The sequence below is a fragment of the Anser cygnoides genome, chromosome 4 (genome assembly GCF_040182565.1).
Source record: "Anser cygnoides isolate HZ-2024a breed goose chromosome 4, Taihu_goose_T2T_genome, whole genome shotgun sequence".
NCBI classification, from domain to species: domain Eukaryota; kingdom Metazoa; phylum Chordata; class Aves; order Anseriformes; family Anatidae; genus Anser; species Anser cygnoides.
In genome coordinates this window covers 75,580,510-75,604,798 of record NC_089876.1, presented here as the reverse complement: position 1 = coordinate 75,604,798, position 24,289 = coordinate 75,580,510, and the positions used below count along the sequence as shown (strand labels likewise).

The 24,289-nt window shown below is 38.5% G+C and overlaps 1 protein-coding gene across 1 annotated transcript in view; it reads left to right on the top strand.

Moving 5' to 3' along the window:
* Window positions 1-7,850: 7,850 nt before the first annotated feature.
* The window catches only part of DKK2 (dickkopf WNT signaling pathway inhibitor 2), a 126,780-nt gene continuing 110,341 nt past the window's right edge, over window positions 7,851-24,289 (top strand). The window contains exons 1-2 of the mRNA XM_048066388.2: window positions 7,851-7,927; window positions 20,980-21,019. Coding sequence (XP_047922345.2) covers window positions 7,856-7,927; window positions 20,980-21,019 — 112 coding nt within the window. The 5' untranslated portion in view covers window positions 7,851-7,855. The remainder of the gene's footprint in view (window positions 7,928-20,979; window positions 21,020-24,289) is intronic.

Genomic DNA, 24,289 nt, shown 5'->3' with positions numbered 1-24,289 from the left:
GGAAGAAATTATCTGGTGTGTGCTGTGCCTTTTTGCTTGCGATCTTCTAGAATGTATTTGTTTGTTCACCAAACAGTGCCTGCAGAGTAGTTTGGCTTGTAGCTTGTTTGGAAGCGATTTGTAGTGAGTATCAAAATATACTTCCAATGAAGATTATTTATCACTAATGGAGGGACCCTTTTTTTTGTTATTTGTGTTTGATCCCCTCCTTACTTAAAAAGTCCATGGATCACAAATGAGACATTGCAGTGTTACTGCTGTACAAATTAATAACAGTATGAATCACCTACAAATACAAAAGCTTTACTTTGGACCCTTCGTAATGATCTCCACAGACTTCAGGGGTATTCAGAACAAACCTTAGAATCAATTTCTCAGCACGGACATATGGGACCGCCACTTTAAAATATATTAGGCACACTTTCTGTAGTCCTTTTTTAAAATTCCTTGTTTCAGTGGCTGTCTCCCATTAAACTTTTTGCTAGGGAATCTGTGGAAAGTGAATTATAAAGAAGATGCAAAGCCACTTGAAACTAATAAAGTACTTGAACAAATATAATTAAGAAATTGTGAACACTGTTTTCCTGTAACTGTAATCCAGGGTCTATGTTTTTAGACGCTTTCCCCCATGTTCCTATTTTGTAAGTCTTATATGTGTTCTACCATGAGATAGCAGAAGAGTTCTAGCAGAAGAGTTGCATAAGATAGCATAAACCGGGCTCATCAGTACCAAAAGCTCACTTTGAAAGTGTTTAAAATGTTTTCAGAAAGATAAATCAACATCAGTACTAAAAATAGTAATAAAAATTCACTTTCCTTGATTAAATGAATCAAAAATAGGTGTGCAACTTGAGCAAAGATTGCATTTATTTATTTATTTATTTATTTATTCTTTGCTTCCTTGATGTGCAGCCATGCACATCTGCTCAGTGCACAGAAGGCTTGTCAGGAGCACGCTGGTGAGTAGCACGGTAGCAGGCCTGTGGACATCCTTTGTTGTGTCCTGCGCACTCTGTACGTATCAGTGCCACGTTGTTCTCCAGACTTCCGTGCTGTGCGAGCTTGCTGCTGGGAGGGGAGAACAAATGTGTCTATAAAGCTTTAACATCTGTTGTAACCATGAGTTTTTTGCTGGATGAGCTCACCAGCAGGTAGGACAGCTCGTTCCTCTGGTCTGCTATCATTAGCTAGCCACCGTTGCTGACCCTTGGAGAATTGTTAATGCATCTTTTCAGGCTTGAGAAAAGGTTAGTCAGCCAAATAGGTATTTTCTGCATGGCCTAAAGGGAAGGACAAACAACTCTTTCCAAAGCAGCTGTGAAAGCAGCTTCTGCATGTATAGGATAGAAGACAAATGTGCTGGACAGGATTTCTGTTACTTATTTTCATTTTTATATTTTCACAGAATGAATTTTATGCATGGGCAGGGGACTGAAGAAATGTGTGTATGACTGTTCTACCCTCAGAAGAGGATCTAAGGTGAAAATGAGAGGTGAGTGGACAGAATACTGGCTCTCCAAGCAAGAATTAATCGTATATTATTGTCATGTGTTACTCTATTGCAGTTGCCTACAGGGAAGTGGTAATGAGTCAGTGTTTGTCCATAGATTCAAGATTTATGAGCATGTCAGTTGGCAAATTCAGAACAAGTCCACAGTTGTCTGTTCCATGTTTTTCTGGTTGCTTAAAACAATTTATCATCAGATGCTTTTTGCTGCTTGTAGGATCACTGGAAATCCCATCCCACTCTATTGTTCTCTCTCTAATGTCAATCGGTTCCACTTCTTTTCTTTCACTGGTGATATGGCTAATTAGAGAAATGGGAACGTGTACTTCATAGCACTGGTACAGCCTCTTCCAGAATCTTTCCTAGGCAAGGACTGCTCTTCTCATCACTTGCTTGGACTTACCGTTTGCCTGTCCCTTCTCTGCTTCAAAAAGCTCTGTGTAACTCTCCTTTTTTCTTTTGAGACACATGGGCATGCATCAATTTTTCTGACAATGTGATGGGTCTGCTTAACTAAGTTCATTTAGGTTCTTCATCAGGAATGAAAGTGGAAACTAAATGCATCCTCAGGATGGAATAACCCCAATTGTCCCAGCTGAAAAGATGATTAATTTCTTTTCCTTGAAGGTGCACTGTTCGTTCATGAAGCTGGTAGCCAAGCCTGAGGCAGGATAGTCAGAGATTAACATTTTCCTCTCCAGAAATGCAGTTTGTATTTAAGTGATATACAGCAGAATTGTCTCTAAGAGCTGCAACGCGTGGAAGATATGTAACACAATCTTTTCTTCGCTCATGTATCATCAGCTGTTTACTAGACTCTGGTTTCAAAATCTTTGTTAGCCACGGCAGTGTAGGGGAAGGAACAAATAGCTTGAGTTTCAAATCTGAAGCTGACTTTACAGCACTGACACTTAGGTATGCAAAGAATTACAATTTTTCCCCCTTTGCTTTGACAGTTTGTCTATCGAATGATAAAACAGTTGAAGCTGGACAGGCCTGCAGTAGGTCAGTTTTTTCAACCCTATGGTCATATAGATAGATAGATATTCGTACATTCAGAAGGACAGCTGTATTTTGGATTATTTGCTTCCACAGTGTGTATCGCCCTCATCCACAGCAGGTGGCGCTTGAGCCCCTGAAATGCACCATTTATTCAGCGATTCTTGTGGTTTTACACCACAGGTTCTGTACAAACTGTGTAAGACGCTCTGGTAACATCAGTATCCTCTGATACCGGTTGCTTAAAATCAGAGTGATAGCCCACAAAACAGGATACAGGGTGAGAAGCAAGAAGGGAATTTTTGGAATCAGTTAAATTAACTTGGGCATAAGGACAATTAATGCTGCAGTTTTCCACTCCTTGGAATGCCATGATCCAGGAAACGATGTGATTGCTGTTTGGAACATCGTATTCTTAGTAGGAAGCACTTCCCAGAATTGGGAACTGTGTAAACAGCAAATGCATTTAAATATAACAAAAATGTATATTAACCTGAATGAAATCAGCATAAGGAAATAACCGGTTCACAGACGAGCAGAAACAGTGATGCTTTTTTTGCACAAAAGCCAAAAATGTTATTTGATTACAGTCACATTTTTGATACTTTTTATCTTATGCAGGAAAGGTGTTTCAGTCTGCCTGTGCCAAGCACAACAGAATTTCATGCTGCTAACTTTTCAGTTTAATCCTGCAAAAGCATGAATCCAATTGTTCCTATCTAACAGAACACAAGGATTTTGGCAGAGGTTTTACACTTACACTGGTTGCCTACTCTAGGGACTAAAACAGAGTCAGACAACTCTAATATTTAGGACTGTAATGTACAGTTTGGAGCGTTAATAATGCATGCGTGATAGACTTTGGCTCCCTGTGCAGTTAATGGAGGAAGGAGATGCAATTCCTCAGGTACAGGACACCGTACCATGAGTGCATATTACAGAAGCATCTTTTTGTGCATTTTTGTTCTCTGAACTAGTGGTCAGTGCCTTCCAGTGCTTGATAATCCTTCCCCTATTTATTATAAAGATGTTCTGTTGTTTTTCAATATAGCCAGAATCAGAAAGGAGAAAATGTGAATGGAAAGGCTTGAAAAGTTTTAGGAAAGTGAAAATAGACATTTAAAATCATGGTGAGGAAGTAAGATCTGTCTTTCTGGATCCCAAAAAATCCAAAACACTACAAAACATTTGCAAGCAGAGCTAGTGACAAAAGTACTGTCAGGACGGGGTTTCAACTGGTGTTAAATCGTTATGGGACCATCAAAGGTCTCTTCTGTTGCTGTTCTGCCTGAGTGCTTACAGAGCCCCTGTGACTAGGCGCCACCTCTGTGGTCATGGAAACTAAGGAAAGTGGGAAGGTTGTGTGTATGATGAGGATACTGACGATGAAGTGAGTTATGTGTCATTAGCCACCATAACAAGTGGGATTCCAGGCAGACTGTAAATCATGCACTGAAGCAGGATTATTCTTGCAAATCTCTATATAAAAAAGGTTGACGTGACATCGGACACGCTACTGAAGGGAGCCAATCTGTATCCTGGTTATGAATGTTAATTGTTAATGAACCTGCACGTTAATGAACCTGCCAATCCACTGAAAACAAGTTATTGCTGGTCATTCCCCCTTTAGAGAAAAAGGAGCAAATAACTTTTACTTTGCTTTTCCTATATTCAAGAAAATGCACTTAATAACTTGGTATGGCCTAGAAATTCTGGGCTCAACTCTCCCCTGCTCTCCATTCTGTGTAGATACCACCCCTTGTGCCAAGAGGTTTTAACATACTGATGTGTCAGAAACAGTGGCATTTTAAATCTATTTGTCAAAAGAATAGATGGTGGATAAAACATATCTATTAACTTTGAAGATGGCTCCTGCTCAGTAAGGACCTCACCCAGAGCCATAATATTGAATTAATGGTGTAAATACAATTACAGAACAAACAACCCCCAAAACTGTGTTCAAACAAACAAACAAAAGTGACATACTACATTGATGAGTCACTGATACATTTGCTGAGCTGAATAATCCTTTGTACTACCCTTGAAGGGAAATGAAGTAAAAAGCCCTATCTGTGGCCATTGTGTGTTATCAGCATACATTGCTAGTCAAAAATGGCTTTGGTATAGAGAAGAGTCTTAGAGTAAGTGTTAATAAATTCCAACTTAAATATAAACGCTGTGCCAAACAAATTGTATGCTATGATGTACAGTTGAAACTTTGAGCCTACCGCAAATCCCAGTGGCACACGTTCCCAAAACAAGTGCTTTCCAGCAAATACCAAACAAAAATAACTTTTCAACAGAAGATGTCTCTGGAGTATAGCAAAATACCAGCCCTCTTAGGACAGTCATGCAGGAGAAAGTAAGTAAGTAGTCATCATAAACTCCAACTTCTTCTGTGGAACCAGCCAATAACCATCATGCCTGCGTGGTGTCAAGAAGAACGAGATTATTTTCATCTTCTGTATGTGACAAATTCCTCTGTTCTCCAGATTAAATGAAATAAAGGCCTTCACTGCATCTGGTGTAATAAAGTTATGCCATTACCCCCTTCCATTCCAGATGAAGCAATCAGAAATGAGCATTTCTCCCTTACAGCTGCTGCTGCTGCTTCTTTTGATCAAAATTGCTCTGTGTTCTTAGTAACTGTAAATCTGAAGGAGGAAGTGTTTTTAGGAGATGGAATAGACATGAATTACCCTCTTTGGTAAGCATTCAAGGCTTTCTATTCTCTAGGGACTGCAAAAAAAAAGTTCTGTGTATTTCAAGGTCTCAGATGTTGTTCCTTATTTAAAGGATTTTCCATAGCAAAATCTACAGGCATATCATGAATACTATTCTTCCCAAATGAATTCACAATTAAGAGTTCAGAGTAAAACCCGGGATTTTTTGAGAATCTTAATAGATCTCACATTACTAGGTTCTGTTGTCAGGCCAATCCACAAGGGAATGAATAACACTTAAACTATTAAGGCACCAGAGTTTTTTAGGAAACGGAAAGCATCCATCCTATCTAAGAAATCAATTCCACAGAATTTGTTCCATTGTCAAATGGTCTGGGAAAGCAAGTCTGTTAGGGTTCTTTTAAGTTAGCAATATTTTATCAAGACAGCTACCATTTTAATTGTATAATATTACGTACATTATTTCAAAAGAAGTTGACCTAAAACATGGATGTATTCAGGGCAAGTGCTGGTACATAGGCTTCATTCACAGATAACTACATTCTTGCTTCTAAATAATTTGTGGTCATGACCCTTTCTTACTACCTACTGTAATACCAACTCAAGCTATTTTTCTGGATCTGAGATTCTGGGTACATGTTATGGTCTGAATGAAGATAGAATCGCAATTTGGCAGGAACCTGAAAAGAGGAAGATAAGAAGAAAGCACTCAGTATAGCCTTACAGATTCATACAGGGTAGCTTGGATTTCAGAAAGTCCCAAATCAGAATTAGATTATCTTGTCATTTCTCTGGTTTATCACAGGAGATACGCTTCACCCAGATATCCTTTTTGAAGCTCACCCACTTTGTATAAAGCATTTCAGACTGAGCAGGAGATTAACTTGGGCCAGGGAAGAACAATGTTTGAGGTTCTCGTTAGGAACCCAAGTAGGTGGTGGTAGGCTACTTGTTGATCTGCAAGGCAGAAGAACACTGTGTTGATCTGTAAGGCAGACACACTGTGCATTCACTACAAGAAGGTTATTACTTTGACAATCTAGGCAGAATAGGTTTTGTTTCTATTTTACAATGAGGAAATTGATGTGTACAAGTCCCTCATCCTAGATCATATTTGAAAGCTGCATGTGCATTGTAAATACACGATATTTTAGAAACTGCCCAATTCCATATCCAAGTTAAGAAGTATTTGTCTTCCTTCTACTCAGGAAATAGGTAGTAAATCTCAGTGATTAGCACCGATGAAATGATTTCAGTGATTATTCTGTGATATTCATGGTTCTTGTGTCACTTTGGACATGAAAGGCACTAAAGTGATCTCACCAGTTTGCCAGAAGTGAAAAGTCACAACTCAAAAAGATGAGTATAAGAATTTTGCAATTCGGGTCTGAATCCAGACTCTGCAAAGGTGAGGGGTCTTTGAACAGGAGTCTTGGTTCTGACAGTGAACAAGAGGTAAGCCAAGAGTAATTCTGTTGAGCTCAATGGGACAATGGTTATAGAAAAAAAAAAAAAAAAGTAAAAGAAGATTCAAGATATTTCCATTTATGTAAAACAATGAATTAGTTATTGAAGTGATTAGATGCATTGTTTTCATGCAGAATGGATGCTTATTCTCTTGTCTCAGTTCCTTCATTCTGACCTTAAAGATCATCTAGTTCTATAATGTGGATAGAATGCCAAGGAGTTTCCTCCCTTTTCTTTGATAAGGAGAAAAATATCAGTGATTTATACCTGTGCTTTCAAGGGAGCAGAGTTAAGTCTGTACCTTTCCCTCCTTGGTGTTCCAGAAACTAGCAAATTCATGCATGCTTTTACTCCAGGACCAGCAACATTGCCAGGGTTTTACAAGAAAAAAAAATATATGATGGCACAATTAACAAATTTTGGAGTAGTTTTGTGGATGGTTATATTACAAAAGGGAAACAAGAAATCCATACTCAATTTTTGTTGTTGTTAGGATCTCCTGTAGAGTAGAAGAGCAAAAACATTTGTTGAAAATGACAGGGTAATTGTACAAGAAGAAAGAAAAACTGGTCTGAAGAATCAGGCAGGTAGACCAGGAACTAAGTTTATCTTCTCCAAAGTATTTATTAGATTTTAGGGTTATGGTGACTATCTCGATTCTGTCCAATGTATATGGTAAATGAGACACAAATGCAGGTAGATATATTTATTTTGTTGCATCTGATATAAATGTATGTGTGCATACATACTATAGGAAAGAAAGAATAACAGCTTCCTTACTATATGAGTTGTAAACTTTGAGGCAAAAATCATTATGTTGCCTGTGTGTTTAATGGACTGATTCCATGAACTGGAAAAGTTTACATATCTTTACATGAGGAAGTTTTATATTTTCTGTGGTATTTGCAAACAGTGTAAACTAAATAATTTAAACACTTAGATTAAATTAATCAAAAATCCAAAATCCCCAAATGAAGTCTTTTCATAATAATCATCACAATGAAGATTTCAGGCAAAACATTTACAGTTGGCAGCAACATCAAATTCTAAATGGATAAATCATCCTGCAAAATGCACTGCTAAAGGTCTATCTTGAGACCGCATAACTTTACATAAAGGCTACTTATTTTTCCTCCTCAGACTAGAGAAGGAGCTCCTACTGCTAATATAAAACACTCTTCTGTCTGTTTCAGGGAAAATGATGAAAAGATGGAAAGCGCAAAGCCAGTTCAGATCAGCTCCAACTGTATGCATCTATGTGGTCTTCTATGTAAGTAATAGTCCTCTGTAGTTAAATGACCTTGTGTCCCAGGAAATTGAGCAAGGAGGAGGCTTGTAATTAATAATGAAATCTGCACAAAAATGGTTTGGAAAAACCATTAAGGATGACAGATAACTGCACTGGAGACATAAAAGGAAGGTAGTGATTCCTTTCTTAGTGACTGGTTGTATATCTATAAGAACCTAACTTGTCCTGAGTGCTTAACATGAGAGTACTTCTGGAGTGCCTGTGTATTGGGGAGAAAATGGGAAAAATCCATTGATTTTCCAGAAATGGCATTTGAGGAAGAATGCACCCTCTTTTACTGTTGCAATGTTTCAAACGAAGGAAATGACAATTCCGGTATGATCTGGAAGGCAAAATCATCCTAGATTTTGACCGAGACTCAACAAATGACATTCGTATGTTATGAGAGCCTTTGTGATAAGGAGATGTTCACGGCCATAGAAAACTGAATGTGCAGGCTGAAGCAGGAAACTTTAGTCTTTGAAAAAAAGGGAATAGTTTTTGCACCAAGCCACAGGTAATTTTTCAGTGGTCTAATCTGAGGATTATTACTGTGCAGGAAAGAAAACATGAACCTTTCAAGCATCTTTACTTTTAATTTTTTTGCTTTCTTGTGCCATTGCTTTGTATTTTTGCACAATTGTTGCACAATCTTTTCCTTTATTCTAGAACATGAGTCCTGGAGATATTACTAGAATGACAGGTAGTCAGGGACATACATCAGAGAGGTTTTCCAGCCTGATTTTCCAAGGCAAGCAAATGAAAAGGTAGGCAGTAGTTTACGTGAAGACAATCCTGCTGAAGGCAGTAGGTGGAGGCAAAGTGCAATAAAAATCCCGATGTTGTACTATAGCCTTCAGCCCAGGGGCATCCGTGGCTATTTGAAGACACACTGCTGTATGCTTTGTAGAAAAAAATGCAAGTTTGTCCCAGTGGCCAAAAACAAATGGAAGACTAGTACTGAAGTGTTTTCTTGGATAAAGAAAAGGGATGGCTTCCAAGTTGGCTTGCGGTACCTGCTGTCTACACATGCCTCTCGGAAATACAAAGAAAATAGAATTTTGCAGAAAGGGAGAGATGGCTGGGGTAGTAAAAAGTTCATGGCCCGGCTGCCTTTTTTCCTATGACTTGACAGCGGAAGATCAAGCTGGCTGTTGCATCTGCGGAATGATTTCTGGGGTATTGACAGTTACTGGAAACATTGCTGGGACACGTTATCCAGCAAATTAAAACTAGGAAAGCATAGGGTAACCTGTGTAATATGTGTGTTTCAAAAATGTTGTCTTGGCATATATGTTAAAAAATGTATTTGACAATGCATTGTAAATGTGTTCATAAACTTCACATTTTACCCTGATTTTGCAGATAACAGAAGAGATATTTGGATCAATTCAAATATAGTATGTTTTTTAGTCAGAACATCTACAGAGCAAAGGAAACAGAGGGTTTCTCAGTCTAGCCAGGGGAGGAAGAGTTTTCATCGTTCTCCTTTTGCCAAATAGCTCATAGGGTAAGGAATGCTTTGAAGATATTTTCTCCTGCAAGTGTGATGTAACAAGCAAGCTGAAGTAGGCTGACCAGATTACAAACAAATAGCTCTGAGAAACTGTGGTTTCTGGAGAGTAAGAGTGGTGTGACAACTCCTAGTAGGTAATACCAGAGATACCCTTGTAATGACCTGCTTAACCTTTATGTTCGTTCTTCTCCTGCTGTTGGGAATGGCTAAATCCCAGACTTGCAGGTTTGGGTTAGGAAGATCAAACCGTTGGGGAAGTGGAGAAAACATCCTAGGCTGAACATCCAAATAGCGTCCCCAATGTTTGCAGAACAACAGCTAAGGCCCTGTGGGGCAGCTTACAGGTGAGAATGGGTAGGTTTCAGCTGGCAAGGAGAGACCAGCTGTTCCCCATATCCGTTCATGGCTTTCAGCTGCAACCAGTGCAGTGAGTGGTGCAGTGTGGGAGGCTGAGCTGTGAGGAAAGGCTTCAGATGCGTGCCAGGAGAGGTTTGTTGGCTTTTACTTTTGCTTTTCTTTAGTTCCTCTGTGACTCCTTTGGGTGGTGGAAAGGCGTCTGTCTCTCTTTATACTCTGGAAATGAATTAGGAAACTCTCCCTAAGACTTGTTGAAGCAGGATGGCACAAGAAGATTCTCCATTAGCAGGGGCTTGGGTCTGGTTTAAACCTGGGCTTTGCTATATGTTTCTGAAGGCCAGATTCTGTGCTCTTAGATCTGTGGAAATTATTTGGGTCTTTCCAGTGTTTGAATAAAATGGAGAGGGGAAGCTAGCCAGACATTTTATTTTATTTCCCTTCTAGCCCCATGTTTTATTATTTTTAAAGTGATTGACTGGAAGGAGTTTAAAGAGGATATATTAATATTTAACTGTGCTGCAACAAATAATTGATGTTTTTAAAGTTTTCTTTCATTCAGACTTGTCTGGAGCTCCCCAGCCTAGTTTATTTTTGATTATAGAAATTCATTTCAGTTAAATCATTCCTTTATCGGCAGGATCTGCCCACATTTGGTTAGACTAAATAGCTCTAGAAACCACAGTGTTTTTTTCTATTGCTTTGAATCAAAGTTGCATTAAGGCAAAGAAAAAAAAAAAAAAACACCACACCACTCTTTTGCTGAAATTGGGCTGGATCTCATTAATACAGAAACAATTATATTAAGGAGTCTTTAATGTGTAGCTGTGATGCTGTGCTAGTCACTTAAAGCTTCGTCTCAGTTTTGAGAACAGACTATCCTGTTTCTTGAGTTTTTCCACTTGCAGTTTTGTGTGTGTCCATGACCTGGAAGCTTCCACCTGCCCTGTCCGTTTGTGACTCTTGATAATCAGTAGTCTCCATTAGTTCTTTTGATGCCTTATAAAGCCTTATGCTTTTGGCAGGTAGAGCTAACAGATCAGAAATGAGGAAAATAAATCTTATTTTGCTAAATAGCCATGTTTATGTTGTTGATACATCTGCTTTTATTGAATGGCTTCCTGCTGATACACAAGGCAGGTTGTTTGCTGTTAGCAACGATTGTTTTATGAATCCTTTACTGGGCTTGTCTGATCTTATTCATAATTGTACATGCCACTGAACACTGGGGGTTACTGGGGAGGGGATTGACGTTGCATGGTTGTAAGGTAGGGTGACTTTTTTGTTTTTGACGCTAACGTTTTTTGCAAATTGCTCCAACAATAGAAAGGGAAGTGCAAGTTCATTTTAAGGCCGTTTTAAGTATAACTCTTTGTCAAAGAAATGGCGTGAGACTTTAAGGTTTGTGAGATGGATGTCTCAGTGAGATTTAAAAGCTTTTTAAAAGGTACTCATAATACCACAGTCCTGTATTACCACCCCAATATATGAAAAAGTGATATAAGTGTTCTGTAGATTGATAGGGATATTTCTCAACTGCAGGCTAGCTTCTGAAACCTTTTGCTCCTGCCAGCAATTGCATTCAAGTATTAGGTGATGGATTTACACAATTGCATTTTAGCTCTTAAGAACAACAGCCAGATGTCATAAGACATCCCCACAGACATTTATTAGCTTATTTCTTTCTAATTTATTAGCCTATTTATTCTCAAGTGCTTTTCAAGTTTTGCATAAATAAATGCATTGACTATGTTCTTTTGCTTACAGAACTCACGTGTTATATTTGTGTATCTGACTAGTTCCTCTATAAGACTGTATTCCTAACTCACATCCCATGTATCTGCTACTGGTTCTAGTTTGGAACTGCAGAAATGCAGAAACATACAACTTCATGGGACCACAGATTATTTATTAAAATGATTCCTCATGCTTTTGTAACACGCTCTCCTGTTCTAGCCGATGAATACATTGGCTAAATTCCTGAATTACACACTACTAATTCTTAAAATTTATTCCAGGTAAGAAAGGATTAGAATTTCATGAGTTTGAGACTGATTCTGTAAAGCGTTAATATATCAGTAGAGTGAATTCAGGAACTCACTCTTCAAAATTTGTTTATAAAGGTTTCGAATTCACTTTATGGACTTTTAGCATGAAATATTTCTTCATATTACTTAACCGCTGTGTCTGGTGCCCAGAGAGTGGGGAACACTACATGGAAAGCATTCAAGAGAAATTCTGAAAAATTTATTGAATCATATGTGGCTAATTTGAGAAAAATCTCAAATTATTTTCTTCAGACAGGATCTTCTGTGAAGCTATTTTATTTGCGATTGCAATGGCGGACGTCCTGTCAATTAGGAGCACATTTTAGTAAACAAATCATAACTTTTTACTCCCTATTACCCGACACCTGATCGCCTCCCTTTTTTCCTCACTGGCTGAGTACTACAGGTTCACAAGCTACTCAATGCTCCTCTATACCATATATGTACAAATTTTCTTTTTTTTTTTTCAACCCTTTAATTTCTCCTTTTTCCCTTTTTTCCCCTTTCTTATGTTTTGAGAACCTGTGATCTTTGTTTTACTGTTCTCACACTGCTCATCCTGTTTTTCTCAAGCTTCCACCTTATTTTGGAACAGTGAGGCCTTCTACTGTCCTCTTACCTACTTAGCGTTTCTCCTTATTATGACTACACAACCACCTTTGAATACAGAAAATTAGTTCTCTACTGCAGAAACACAACTTAGTTTCTCACACTAACTACAGCCCTCTTACCTTTTATTACCCCTTTTAACATAGATTTCAAGTTGGGAAAAGGAATAAAGAATCATCACTCTGTGTACTTCTCACTGAGACTTAGTTTTGCAGGCATTGGCCCTGCCCTGGGGTAACAGTGCAGTCCCACCGAGTCACAGAACATCCGGAGTTGGAAGGGGCCCTCAAGGGTCAGTAAGTCCAGGCCCTGGCTTGGGGCTGTGACTGCTGCCCTGGGGAGCCTGGCCCAGCGCCCCACCACTTCTTTTGGTGAAGAACCTTTTCCTAACATCCAGACTGAACTTCCCCTGATGCAAATTCTTGCCATTGCCTCAGGTACTGTCGCTGTCCCCAGAGAGCAGAGCTCAGCGCCTGCCCCTCCGCTCCCCTCGTGAGGGAGCTGCAGGCCGCCATGAGGCCTCCCCTCGGCCTGCTCTGCTCTGGGCTGAACAAACCAAGGGACCTCAGCTGCTTCTCATACATCTTCCCTTCTAGACCCGTCACCATCTTTGTGGCCCTCCTGTGGACACTTTCTAACAGTTTTATGTCCCTCTTATACTGTGGTACCCAAAACTGCACTCAGTGCTCAAAATGAGGCCTCACCAGCGCAGAGTGGGGCAATCACTTCCCTCAGCCAGCTAGCAGTGTCATGCTTGGTGCACCCCAGGGTGCATGGCAATAACATGACAGAATTAGTCTGCTGAGTGGTGGGTCCTCTTGCAAAACAGTCCTTTATTTTGTTAGCCAGATGTAATACTGTGTAAGAAGCATGTAAACCGCAAATTTCTCCCTTGGTAGTCAGCATTTCTAAGAGATGGGCCATTCAGGTGGAGGAAGCAGAAGTCCTTATGCGTGAAGAAATATACTTGAGTATAAGAAGGTTTCTTGTACCCACTAGCACACAAAGGGTTGCGATTTTACTGGGAGTTGTTTGAAATGGCAGCATTTCACAGGTGAGCCAGATCTGAGTCTAAATGGACTGCTGTTACAAGAATATACATGGCACCTGTGGAACATTGCTCTTAAGTGTTGTTTTTTTTTTTTTCTTAGTTAAAAAGATCAAAACTGGTATCCTTTTGTTTTAATATACACGTACCTATTTCGTTTGTTTGTTTGCACAAAGTATATATTAGTTTCAGAATCTCCATCCATTTACTGCACACTAGAACTCTGGATCCTTCTATTCCCTGCACTAACTTCCTCAAATCCAGTTTTGCATCTGAAACTCCATGGATTAGATTCACCCTCAAATCTGAACCCTAAGTCTATACGTATAAAAGATGTATATATATGAGTTTATATAATTCTATATACACACATACAATTCTTATACTCTAAGAGGAAGAAACAAAAAAATCTACATTTTCAGCTAGGGCTGGTTATACCCTGCTGTGATCAGAGGAATGATTACAGCTCATGACGTATCTAAGCTATCTAACTAAAACTGGTTTATACATGCACAGCAGTAGATTTGCAGCAGAGTATACGTTGGCTACTGAATGTATGCTGGGACCTAATCAGTCTGCTGCACTATTGCATTTTGCTACCCTGGCTAAGATGAAGCTGGCTGCTTCAGGTGCATCTAAAGCAGGTCTGTCACAGCACAGTATTAACATGCTATGTTGAAGTTTCAATCTTACAAACTGTTAATATTGCATTAATTCTTGCAACACTGGGTTCAGCCTTGAGTTACAGTGCTTTTAATGCCCAGCCCCTCCAAAATACATCCAGATCTGCGTTCTGGATATTCAGTTTTCCTCTGTTTTGTGAATACCTGTTCCTATACGATCAGCCTCTAAGATATCTGCTTTCTCTCCTGTGATGCTGACCCTCTCCTTCAGATCTCAGAACCATCCATCATGTAGGCCTTTTTTACCAGCCCATACATCATCTGTTTCCTGTGTGTCAGCCATGTGGAAACTACCTGAAGTAGTTAGGGTTAAGTGCTTCAAACCAAGGGGATAAATTGCTTTGTTGTTTGTTATTCCTCATAACCAATCTTCTGTCTACGAAAATATTCTCCTAGGGCAGTTTTGAATGAGGCCTAATTATGCACTTAGCTGGAAAAAAAATTGGATGTTATCTTAGACCATCTTCTTCCTTGCATTTTTTGATCTTTACTCTCAAATACAGCCCATGATGAATTAAACAAGCTCAAGAGAGTGGAAGAACATGTTAACGAGGAAAGATAAAAACTGAGCATGGAAAGTTTGGCCAAATAATTTCCAAGACGGACCATGATGACTTTGCATTTTTTATGTGCAAATTACAAAGAGGGCAAAAACTCCAACTTGAAAAAAAGATGCTATAACTGGGAATAGTGGATTGAAAAATAATGAAAAAGTTTTAGACAGAACATCTGGGAAAAAAAAGATGTCCTAAAGGTGAGACGTATTGGACTGTGGAAGTTTCTACTGATTAATGGCATGTATTAACCCACCAGCTGATCTGGATGCTGAAGTGAGAATTGCTTTCTACATTTTAACAAGAAAGATTTATTTCCATAAAAAAAAAAAAGTCACCTGCAGTTGAAATCTGTAGTGTGATCTTTCTGAAGATTTGGTTCAGGAAAACAAAATAAAAATAATTAGCTGTCATGGCAATAAGAGAATTGACTTTTATAGTAAGGAAAAAACACTCTGTGTCCACATTCTTTGGGCTATTTTTTTCTTTTTTCTTTCACAGGCATGACTCCCATGCTACATACCACAAGCAGTCCAACCTCACTAACAAACCACATTTTGGGATTGATCTAGGAGTTGACTCTCCAATGTTATGTACAATAGGAGCAATGTAATAAAACACACTCTAATCACTATCTGAAATTGGCATCTCTTACTCAAAAATCCTTTCATTTTACTTTGGACCCCCATGAAAGTCAAGTTTATGGAATAATGAACTCCAGGAAGGAGCTGGAGCTCATTTACTATTTGAATAGTACAAAACCCTTCATAAAATGTTGACATTATTCAGTGTGCAGCAAAATGCAGCTGTTGTAAAACCTTTTTTTTTTCCCTTTAAATAAATACTTCAGTTGTTTGTTACCACGAGAATAAGAGATTAATTTACAAATTGTTCATCTTTCCTGCTCATCGTTCCAGAACTGCTAGTCCACTTGTCTCTAGCTACTGTGTGCAATTACTGTGCAGGCTGCCAGGAAGAGAAACATAATAAAATAGTGTGTTCTTCTATTAACAATGGCAGATCAAATGGAAAGTATTACTCAGAAAACATTTCTTAGTGGTTCTTCTCCAGAACACACAAAGTATGGTTAGGAACAAACACAGAGACATCCTCTCTGGTGCCTATTGCAGGGCATAGCTGCTTGAAAGAACCTGTTTAGGGTAAGAAATCATCCCTATAAAATGAAACCCCTGCTGGTACTTTTGGTTCCCAATGCTTTATTATTTAATGTGCAACTTTTTGCGTACTTATCCTCCCAAGAGTGCCTAGAGATAATGAAGTGCTATTTTTGAAAGCCTGTTGAAGAAGATAGAGAGGTGCAGAGAGGTCATAAGGGACTGGGAGAGCAGGGAATGGGAGCACAGCAATTCCTAGCGTAACAGCTCAGAGCCATTATCGGTTTCACTCCTCAGCTCTCTTCTCTTTCTCCCTGTGGAAATGACAGCACAGGTAACATGGGGACTTGGGTACTCTGCATCTAGGTAAAGCTGCGGATTTGTGTAATCCATATCCACCTTGAAAAAACAAACCAGCTTCATGTGGAATAACGGGTCTGTTCTAGGATGCTGTAGCCCTGTAGACTGATAACAGTGTTATTTGTATGTGGTGGTTTGGGTCTCTCTTGGTATAGCTTGGCCATATATGCTCTGTGGTAGCTCTGACAGTAATGCAGGAGAAAGTAAAAAATGCTTCAAGAACTGACTCTGGGAGCTATGCAAATTAGATTTTAAATGATGAATACCAAATACCTGTAGACCTTTCTTCATGGGCCAAAGAGTGCTGTCATGGAGGCACGTTAAGGCTCCTTTGAAAGGGCAGGAAAGTCAAAGGATCGCAGCATAGTAATACAAAGGCTATTCAACTTCAGAGTCAGGAAGAGACCTTTTCATTCTCTGTGTTCTCTGCTGGGTATTGCTTCCTCTTGCATAAAACATAACGTTAGTTTGCTATAGTTTATACAATTGTCTAAAACATAGGCTTAAGGCAGAAAGTGAAGATATTATGTCTGCGAGAGAAGAAACAATAGCGTAAGCTTCTACTGCTGTACCCATTGACTCAGGATCTGCTACGCTCCCTTCCGCCTTTCCAATTTCACACGCCTGTCGTCTTTCATCTCATTCCAGCTTTCAGGGTGGTGGTCTGTCCTCCTCCTTCTGATTCCCTCCTCTCTGCTGGAACTGAAGCTGTACCAGAAAGAAGAGTCTGAATACTCTCTGGGAGGGATCTTGAATTTGTAGAAAAGACATCTTTGTTGCCTTTTTTATTTTCTTCTTATTGTAGCTGTCTACTTTAGAACTTGCAAACATGAGTGAAAACAATTTGGGAATGACATTTCTGTTCTGTACATGAAACTCTGTGTATTTGGTATTATATTATGTACAGAGCCCAGAGTCTGCTGGTGTCCTGTGGGACATTTCGGAAAGATAAGTGGTCTATTCATGTTTCATGTCTCTAAAAGCTAAAGCTAAGCACGTCCTTCCAATTGTCATGTTTAGCTATTGTTTCTCCTTGTGACTTTTCTCTGATCACTGTGTGATCTGCTTTATGTGAATTTAAAAGTGAATGAGATGACTTTTTTTGGATAATATTGGGTGTCCGTATGAACCTATACACAAATTTCATGGGTAGAAAAGGTAACTAACAATATCTTTGTAGATGAAAAGTTTGTATTTGTGATTACCCACCTGCAACATAAAATGGCATGTCAGCCATGGAAAATGAAATCAAAACAGTGCCCACATTGATTTTCCTAAAAATATCTTACAAGAATCTCGTCTTCCATAGTTTGATTAAATCCCTTATTCTCTGTATAAGAAAAAAAAAAAAACCACCACAAAACACAATAATATGTCATTTCGTAGGATAAGAGTAATCCATTTGATTTTTTAAGAATCTGTTTTTTAAAGAATTTATTTTAATCTGAAGTACAGAAGATGACCAGGTTTAGCATCCTTGTAGTTGAATAAGGTTATGTTTTAATAATTTCCTTGTTCTAAGGTTCCCTCAGTCTAATGACCTAGTTTACTGAAGTGAATGCAACTGTAATAATCTCTAATTATTTGTTGTGTTCCTTTAGCTACTTCATGGGATTTTGTTAGATTAACTGATGTTCCAGTTTGACTAACACCTTGTGTGGAAATGACAGTGTTTCAGTTCTTCTGAAACAATTTCTTAGCACTGTGATGCTTGCCTACCTTTACTCACTGAATGTTTTTATTAAATACTTGCAAATGGCTTATGTGCAGGTTATACCTTAGGTTTATTTTAAAACATCTGATCCTTGATGAAAGACTGTAGATCAACTTTGCTATTCAGAGTACATCATTTTGATCAATGCCACTGGCAGTTGAAGCTAGAAATGATTCATCAAAAGACTTTTAGCAAAATAAAGCCATTACAGTGGCTTAACTCCAAAAGTTTTCACTGTCCTTGCAGCTGTTGTTTTGCTCCATTTCATTTTTTCAAAGACCCGTTCTATCTGCAGATATGACACTGTTAGGTTCAGGAAGAAGCGACACCTCATTTACTAAGAATGTCTCTGCTTTTCCGTTACTAAATATTATATTATCCTCAGAGCTGCAGGAGAAAATCTGCTTGGATGAATATACATCAGAGCATATGATTAACGAAAAGCCAAGGACAAATGTGGGTGCTTCCCCAAGTCTGACAAACTTATCTGATTTTTTCCTACTCTTTATCTGCTGGGTCTAAGATATGATTGCTTACAAATCTGTTCTTCTGCTTGGTTATGGCAACAGCGATTGTTTGGTGATTGAACTAGGGATTGTTTATCTTGTGCATGACCAGATTGTTTGTAATTACTCCAGGGAGACTGTTGGAAGAGTCAAGGGTTTTCTAGCGTCATCATTACTCTGGGAACACTCCCATGGATGGGCTACAGATGCCCAAGGAGTCCATGCTAGAGCTCTTTTTCTGTGGGGCTGAATTGCTCCTTGGGTACCAGGCTGTGCACCGGAAAGGCTTATTGGGCAGGAAGGCTTGAACAGTGATAGCAGATTTCCTTCTAGTAGTCTTGCAGGTATTAAAGTATGTTGTGTGTGAGGAAAAACACAACGTAGTGGTGACAAATAAATGCCAAGTTCAGACAAAACCCTAGTTTGGGAGTGCCATGAGGGCCTTAGGAGTACCAGCTGGGCCGTGCTACTGATGGACAAGCAAGGGGCTCAGGTGTTACTGTCAGTCCTTCTGTACTTCAGTCAATACCGGTAGTAATAAAAGAGATGCTACTTATAACATTAATGTTGTTACTAGAATTGGCATACTTCAGACTGTATTAATTATTCAGGCTTTACTGCCCATGCTAAAATCAATGCTTAGAGTATATACATTGAAATGTTTTCTCTGTTACAGTATCATAGAAAGTAGGGCTAGAAAGCACATGAAAAAGTAATCTACAGATTCATGTATTCCAAAACAAGGTTGGCTATACCCTGAAATGTTCATTACATATTCAGCCAGTTCTTTAAAGCCTCCAGGGATGGAAATTGTACAGCCATTTCCAAAAGTCTGTTTCAGTTGTACACACTATCCTCCTGGCCTGCACACAAAACCTCGTAGGTCAGGTAATACTCACAGTTATAGATGCCAGTGAGCTTCCTTGTTGTGGTCTTGGCTCATCAGAATTAAAATTTCAATTGTTCTGATAAATCATATTGTAGAGAAGGATTTCTCTCTTTAGACGTGAATTTATTCCATTGGAAAATTTCCCCATATCTTGAAAAGGCATTGATACAAATGTAAACACATAATGCTGAGCTAAATTTAGCTCTTGGTGATGTACTTGTTACGGATACCTATATTCAGCTCCAATTCAGCTTTCAGTCACGTTTGTGACCCAAAATTTCAGTTCTATCCACTGTGTGAGCCTGGATTTCCAGCTGTATAGCTCACTATGTTTTCCTCAAAATATTCCTCATGTAGGGTTGAGCAATTGTCCTTTTACCAAAACTACAGGAATTATTCAGTGTATTTCTACAATAATTTTTTATTTTATACAAAATGTATGCCAGGGTAAAAGAAGTCTTTCTTTTGTTTAGTGGTTGGTGTTCTATTTTTTTTTTTCTTTCAGCTTTTTGTTTATAGATTTTAGGCAACTGGAAGCAGCACTTAAAATTTTGCATGTAAACAAAATAAGACCCAAATATCCTAGGATCCAAGTTTATATCACATCTTGTTTGTCTTTCAATAATCCTAGAATGAAACTTTTTCCTCAAAAAAAAACCACCCACAAACAAACAGAAAACCTAAATGGTAATGTTGCAGCCTGTTTTGTTCTGATCAATTGCATTTTCTCGACCATTTCTTTCCCTGCCCCCCCCCTTTTTTTTTTCTTCACTATAGCAACAGTTTCACTTAGTGTCTGAGTGGGGCTTCATTGTTATGTGAAATAAAATAATTAGACAGTTCACCTCCATCGGTGATACCAGATTAAACCTTGCGAATAAAATCTTTTACTAAATGTGATGGTGTTTTTGCATGGCTGAGGTTTTGTGTACCAGTGCACATGTCCAAGTTATCAATGCACTATTTAATAAATTATGGCTTACTCATCTTAATCGTTTGATATTTAGCATTTTGCTCTGGTTTCCTAATTTCACCTATCAAAATTCTATTGCAGTTAATCAAAATACAATGGACTAAAAAGGCTTTTTGAACACATCAGTTAGAAAAAGAATGAATTTCTCTAAAAATCTGGCCACAGATGGGGCAGTGGACTACAGCTCTTTACAAAAGACCTGTAGTTTTTCAATTACTTCTGACTTCTTTTTCTGTATTATATAATATGGCAGAAAAAGAACAGAAGAGGGTGCCACCAATCTCCAGTGTCACCACACAGAATTTATTGGGCGAAAATGTTCAGATCATTATAGACATTTATTAGACACTGCCATTCTGTCGGCGGTGCAGTATTAAGAAACGGCTCATTTTAAGAAGGACTCAAGCGTGCTCCATCTAAAGACTGAATAAAGGAGCTGGAACTGGAAATGCTTATCTGAGAATATTGGCTGGTTGTATCTTTAGCTGTACTGCATTTGTCCAGCATACCAGTGTTGGGCCATAGATAATGCAATTTTTAAGCTTTTTAATAATAATTTGGAGGGAGAAAGTACACTAAATTGTAGCAAGACATTTAACTGTTGACTGTTTTGTGTAGCAGGGTCAAGTCAGGTGTCTGACATGGTGATGGTTTTGTTTCAACAGGAAAAGAAAATAACACCTGGGAACAAAGTGATCGGTGATGGTGAGTTATAATTTTAATCATTTTTCTGTAATGACATTTTTTCTTTGCCTTTTTGTTTCTTCGACATGAGTTCTGCATTGCAAGTGAAATTTTAAGCAGTTTCATCAAGGTTGTCATTATGGTTAGGAGCATCTTCCACCAGATTCACAACCATTATGTGTCAAAAGCACAAGCAGGTTGTATAATCTTGGGTGTTTTCTGGGAAGGTACTGCACACTATTTTATTAAATTGCACAAGGGAGCAGTCCAGGCTGTGCTAAATAAATGATTCATTACCAGCTGAAAGGTTCATACGGCAGTGATCAGGTTTAAAACAGAAGAGACTGGAATGTGACTTGGATATACAGACTGCTGACGCCTACTTTCACAGCTATCTGAAATGCACAGCAAATACTCCAAAGCAGCAAGAGATGTTGCTCCTTCTGTCAGTTGTTATCACCTCTCTTTCCGCTAAGAGTGCCTGAGTGTTATTGTTTGCCATCTTTTGGCACGGATTATGACATGACAAGGATTTTCCTTTAATGTTGACAGAGGGAGGCCACTCAGGCCAAAACTGTCGGAAATAATTTGGGATGTTACTCTGCTTTTGGAGATCCCTGCGCGGTGAACCAGATTTGAACCTGGTTTGAGGGAAAGGTGTGGATGTTCAGGGTTTTTTTCTTGATTCCTCACGCACGTTACAGCAAAGATCTCTCAACAATTTGCCATCTTTGAAAGTTAAAACTTAAAATAGTATTTACTAATTCATTGGTTATGTTGTTACACTAACAAACATAGGGTTACATTCACACTCACTATGCAGTATAAGTAGCCATAATTTCGAGTCCTCAGCAACATTTGTTCCAAGAGTGTAAAACGTATAAAATAAAACCGTAACTTGGTAATATCGCAGGGCTGATATTTCTCAAAAAAACCCAAAGCAGTATCTATGTAGAGTTGAAATACTGGAGATGAATTAATTGGGTGAGCACTCTAGGGGCACCTTTTCTAGCATTTGCTAGAACCCAGAGAAGTTGTTCAGCATGGCTCTGTATCGTAGTACTTTTCTTAGAGAATGTTCTCCCCATTATTCAGGACAAATCTGGTGCTGAAGACAGTGGGAAATTTACCCCAAGTAGAAAAAACAGTGTTACAAACTTTATCTGCATGGCACCTGAATAATTTTCAAGCCTTAGTTTCTCCCTAATAGCTCGTGCTGTTACACCCTTTGTGTTGCATTAATAAATTTGTCTGTTAGGGAGTAATTGTTTCCATTCTGATAAAACACCATGACTTTTGTTGTTACTTTTGGTTCGTGAAATTACTGTTTGTATGTTTCATAATGGGAGAAGTGGTGACAGTATGGTGCTCTTTATAAGTTGCTAATATTCACTGAAATATCCATATTTTAGGTAGGCTAAGGGTACAAAAATCTGAGTTTCTTTACAAAAGAAATCCTGAAAAATGTTTAATTTCAAGATGTGTCTGAGTGTTCTGTGATGAATATCTTGTTAGAGACGGATCTGAGCATCAAATCTTATGTGTATTCCTAAATGCTAGGGAAACTATAGTCTGATTTTGGCTTTTGCTGCAGAGGTCCAACTCTGGTCAAATGTATTGAAAAAGTTATGGTCTCAAGGTAGGCTTTATGGTTGATTTATATTTAGGTTCTGAAATGGTCTGATTTTGGCCAGTACTGAGCTTGTAACAATAATGTTTCCTTGAAATATAGCTGATTAATTAACATCTGTTAGTGAAGAGTAACGATGAAAAAATAAGCAAGCAAGCAGTTAGGAGGAAGGCAGAAACAGGATGTGAAACTAGAAACAGCAGTTGGAACACATCACAAGCGTACTTGTATGTGCTCTAGGAAAAAGTTTGAAAACTGAAACTTTACTAATACTGATAATTAGGATAGGTTGATTAAATAGAGCTCAGGACCAAAGCATCAGTTGTTTAGTTTATAAACCTAAACCTGCTCTCTTGCCTAACTACAGTTTAAGACTAGTTCAGATTGCTGTTAGGTAGCATAGATAAATTTGAACATATTCTTGTACCGTGTCTAAGTGTTTATCTAACTGAATACATTCTCTTCGCCTCATCTTCTTATTCATCCTCGTCTTATTTTACTTAAATTTTTTAGTGGTTTCATTTAATTTGTAAAGTAGCTTACCTATATGCCAGATGACTAACCACTTCACATAGAAAATAACATAGGTAGAATCTGGTTTTAGCAACCTACACAAATGATGTTTTTCCAGTGGTTCATATTGTTAATCCTATCCTGTATGGTTTCTTTAGGTTCCAAAATGGCACATTTACTATTCTGAAGTATAGCTGCCTGAGGTTTTCATTTTAATGTTCAGTAACATTTATGGCTTTGTAAATCTCATCAGTTGGCTATATTTTTCTCTTACACATCTTTCCCTTAAATTTTAAGAGAGTTCACAATTTGTCGGGTAGGTAAGGAATGTATCATTTGGCACAGAGGTTAGGAAGTCCTCTTGTATGATGGCTGTTCTAGTTATTCAGAATTGCTGGGCACAGACTTGACTGCAGGATAGTTGCAAAAGCATAAATTTATTTGTGTTTTTGAGAGGATATAAAAATAGCATGTATGGTTATAAGACAGTGATCTGTAATGTTCACTCAAAAATTCTGGCTCCAGCCAGAACTGATACATCCTCCCAGAAATTCTGGCTCCAGCATGCTGCTGGTTTGTGAGAGGTAGTGTTAGCAATTGAAGTGAGACATATAGCTAATTCCTCAATTTCTTTGTAGTTTTTCCTCAAATGTTTGTAAAACTCGCTGTTGCAGTAATACCGAGATTTCACGGTTACCATTTCTAACCCAGAACTCTCATTGATCACCACTTAAGAACATCGCAGGGAGTGCAACATACTGCTTGTTTTCATTAGGCATTTCTTGCATGGTGGTCTATGACTCTGGAGACTAGTCTCAGCACTAGTTCCTTCTGTTTCTCTTTTTTTCTGAACTCTAGGAATATATTTTCATTTCACACCTCCTAAATATCAGTCAGAACCTCTTTTCCAAGGAGCTTTGTCAAGCAGCAACAGTTCAGGAAAAAACTGGTCTTCCCTGTTTGTACTGGATTTTGATTCATTCTCTGTTTTGTTGAATGTGCAAGTACCTGTTGTTCCCATATTTTTGAACATGCAATTTCATGAATGTATTTTTCACAATTTATTCGCCTGATTCTTTGTGTAGTTGCCCTGTCGCAGAGAATCTGCAAACACAACGACAATGGCTCCTGAGGAATTTCTTTGACAA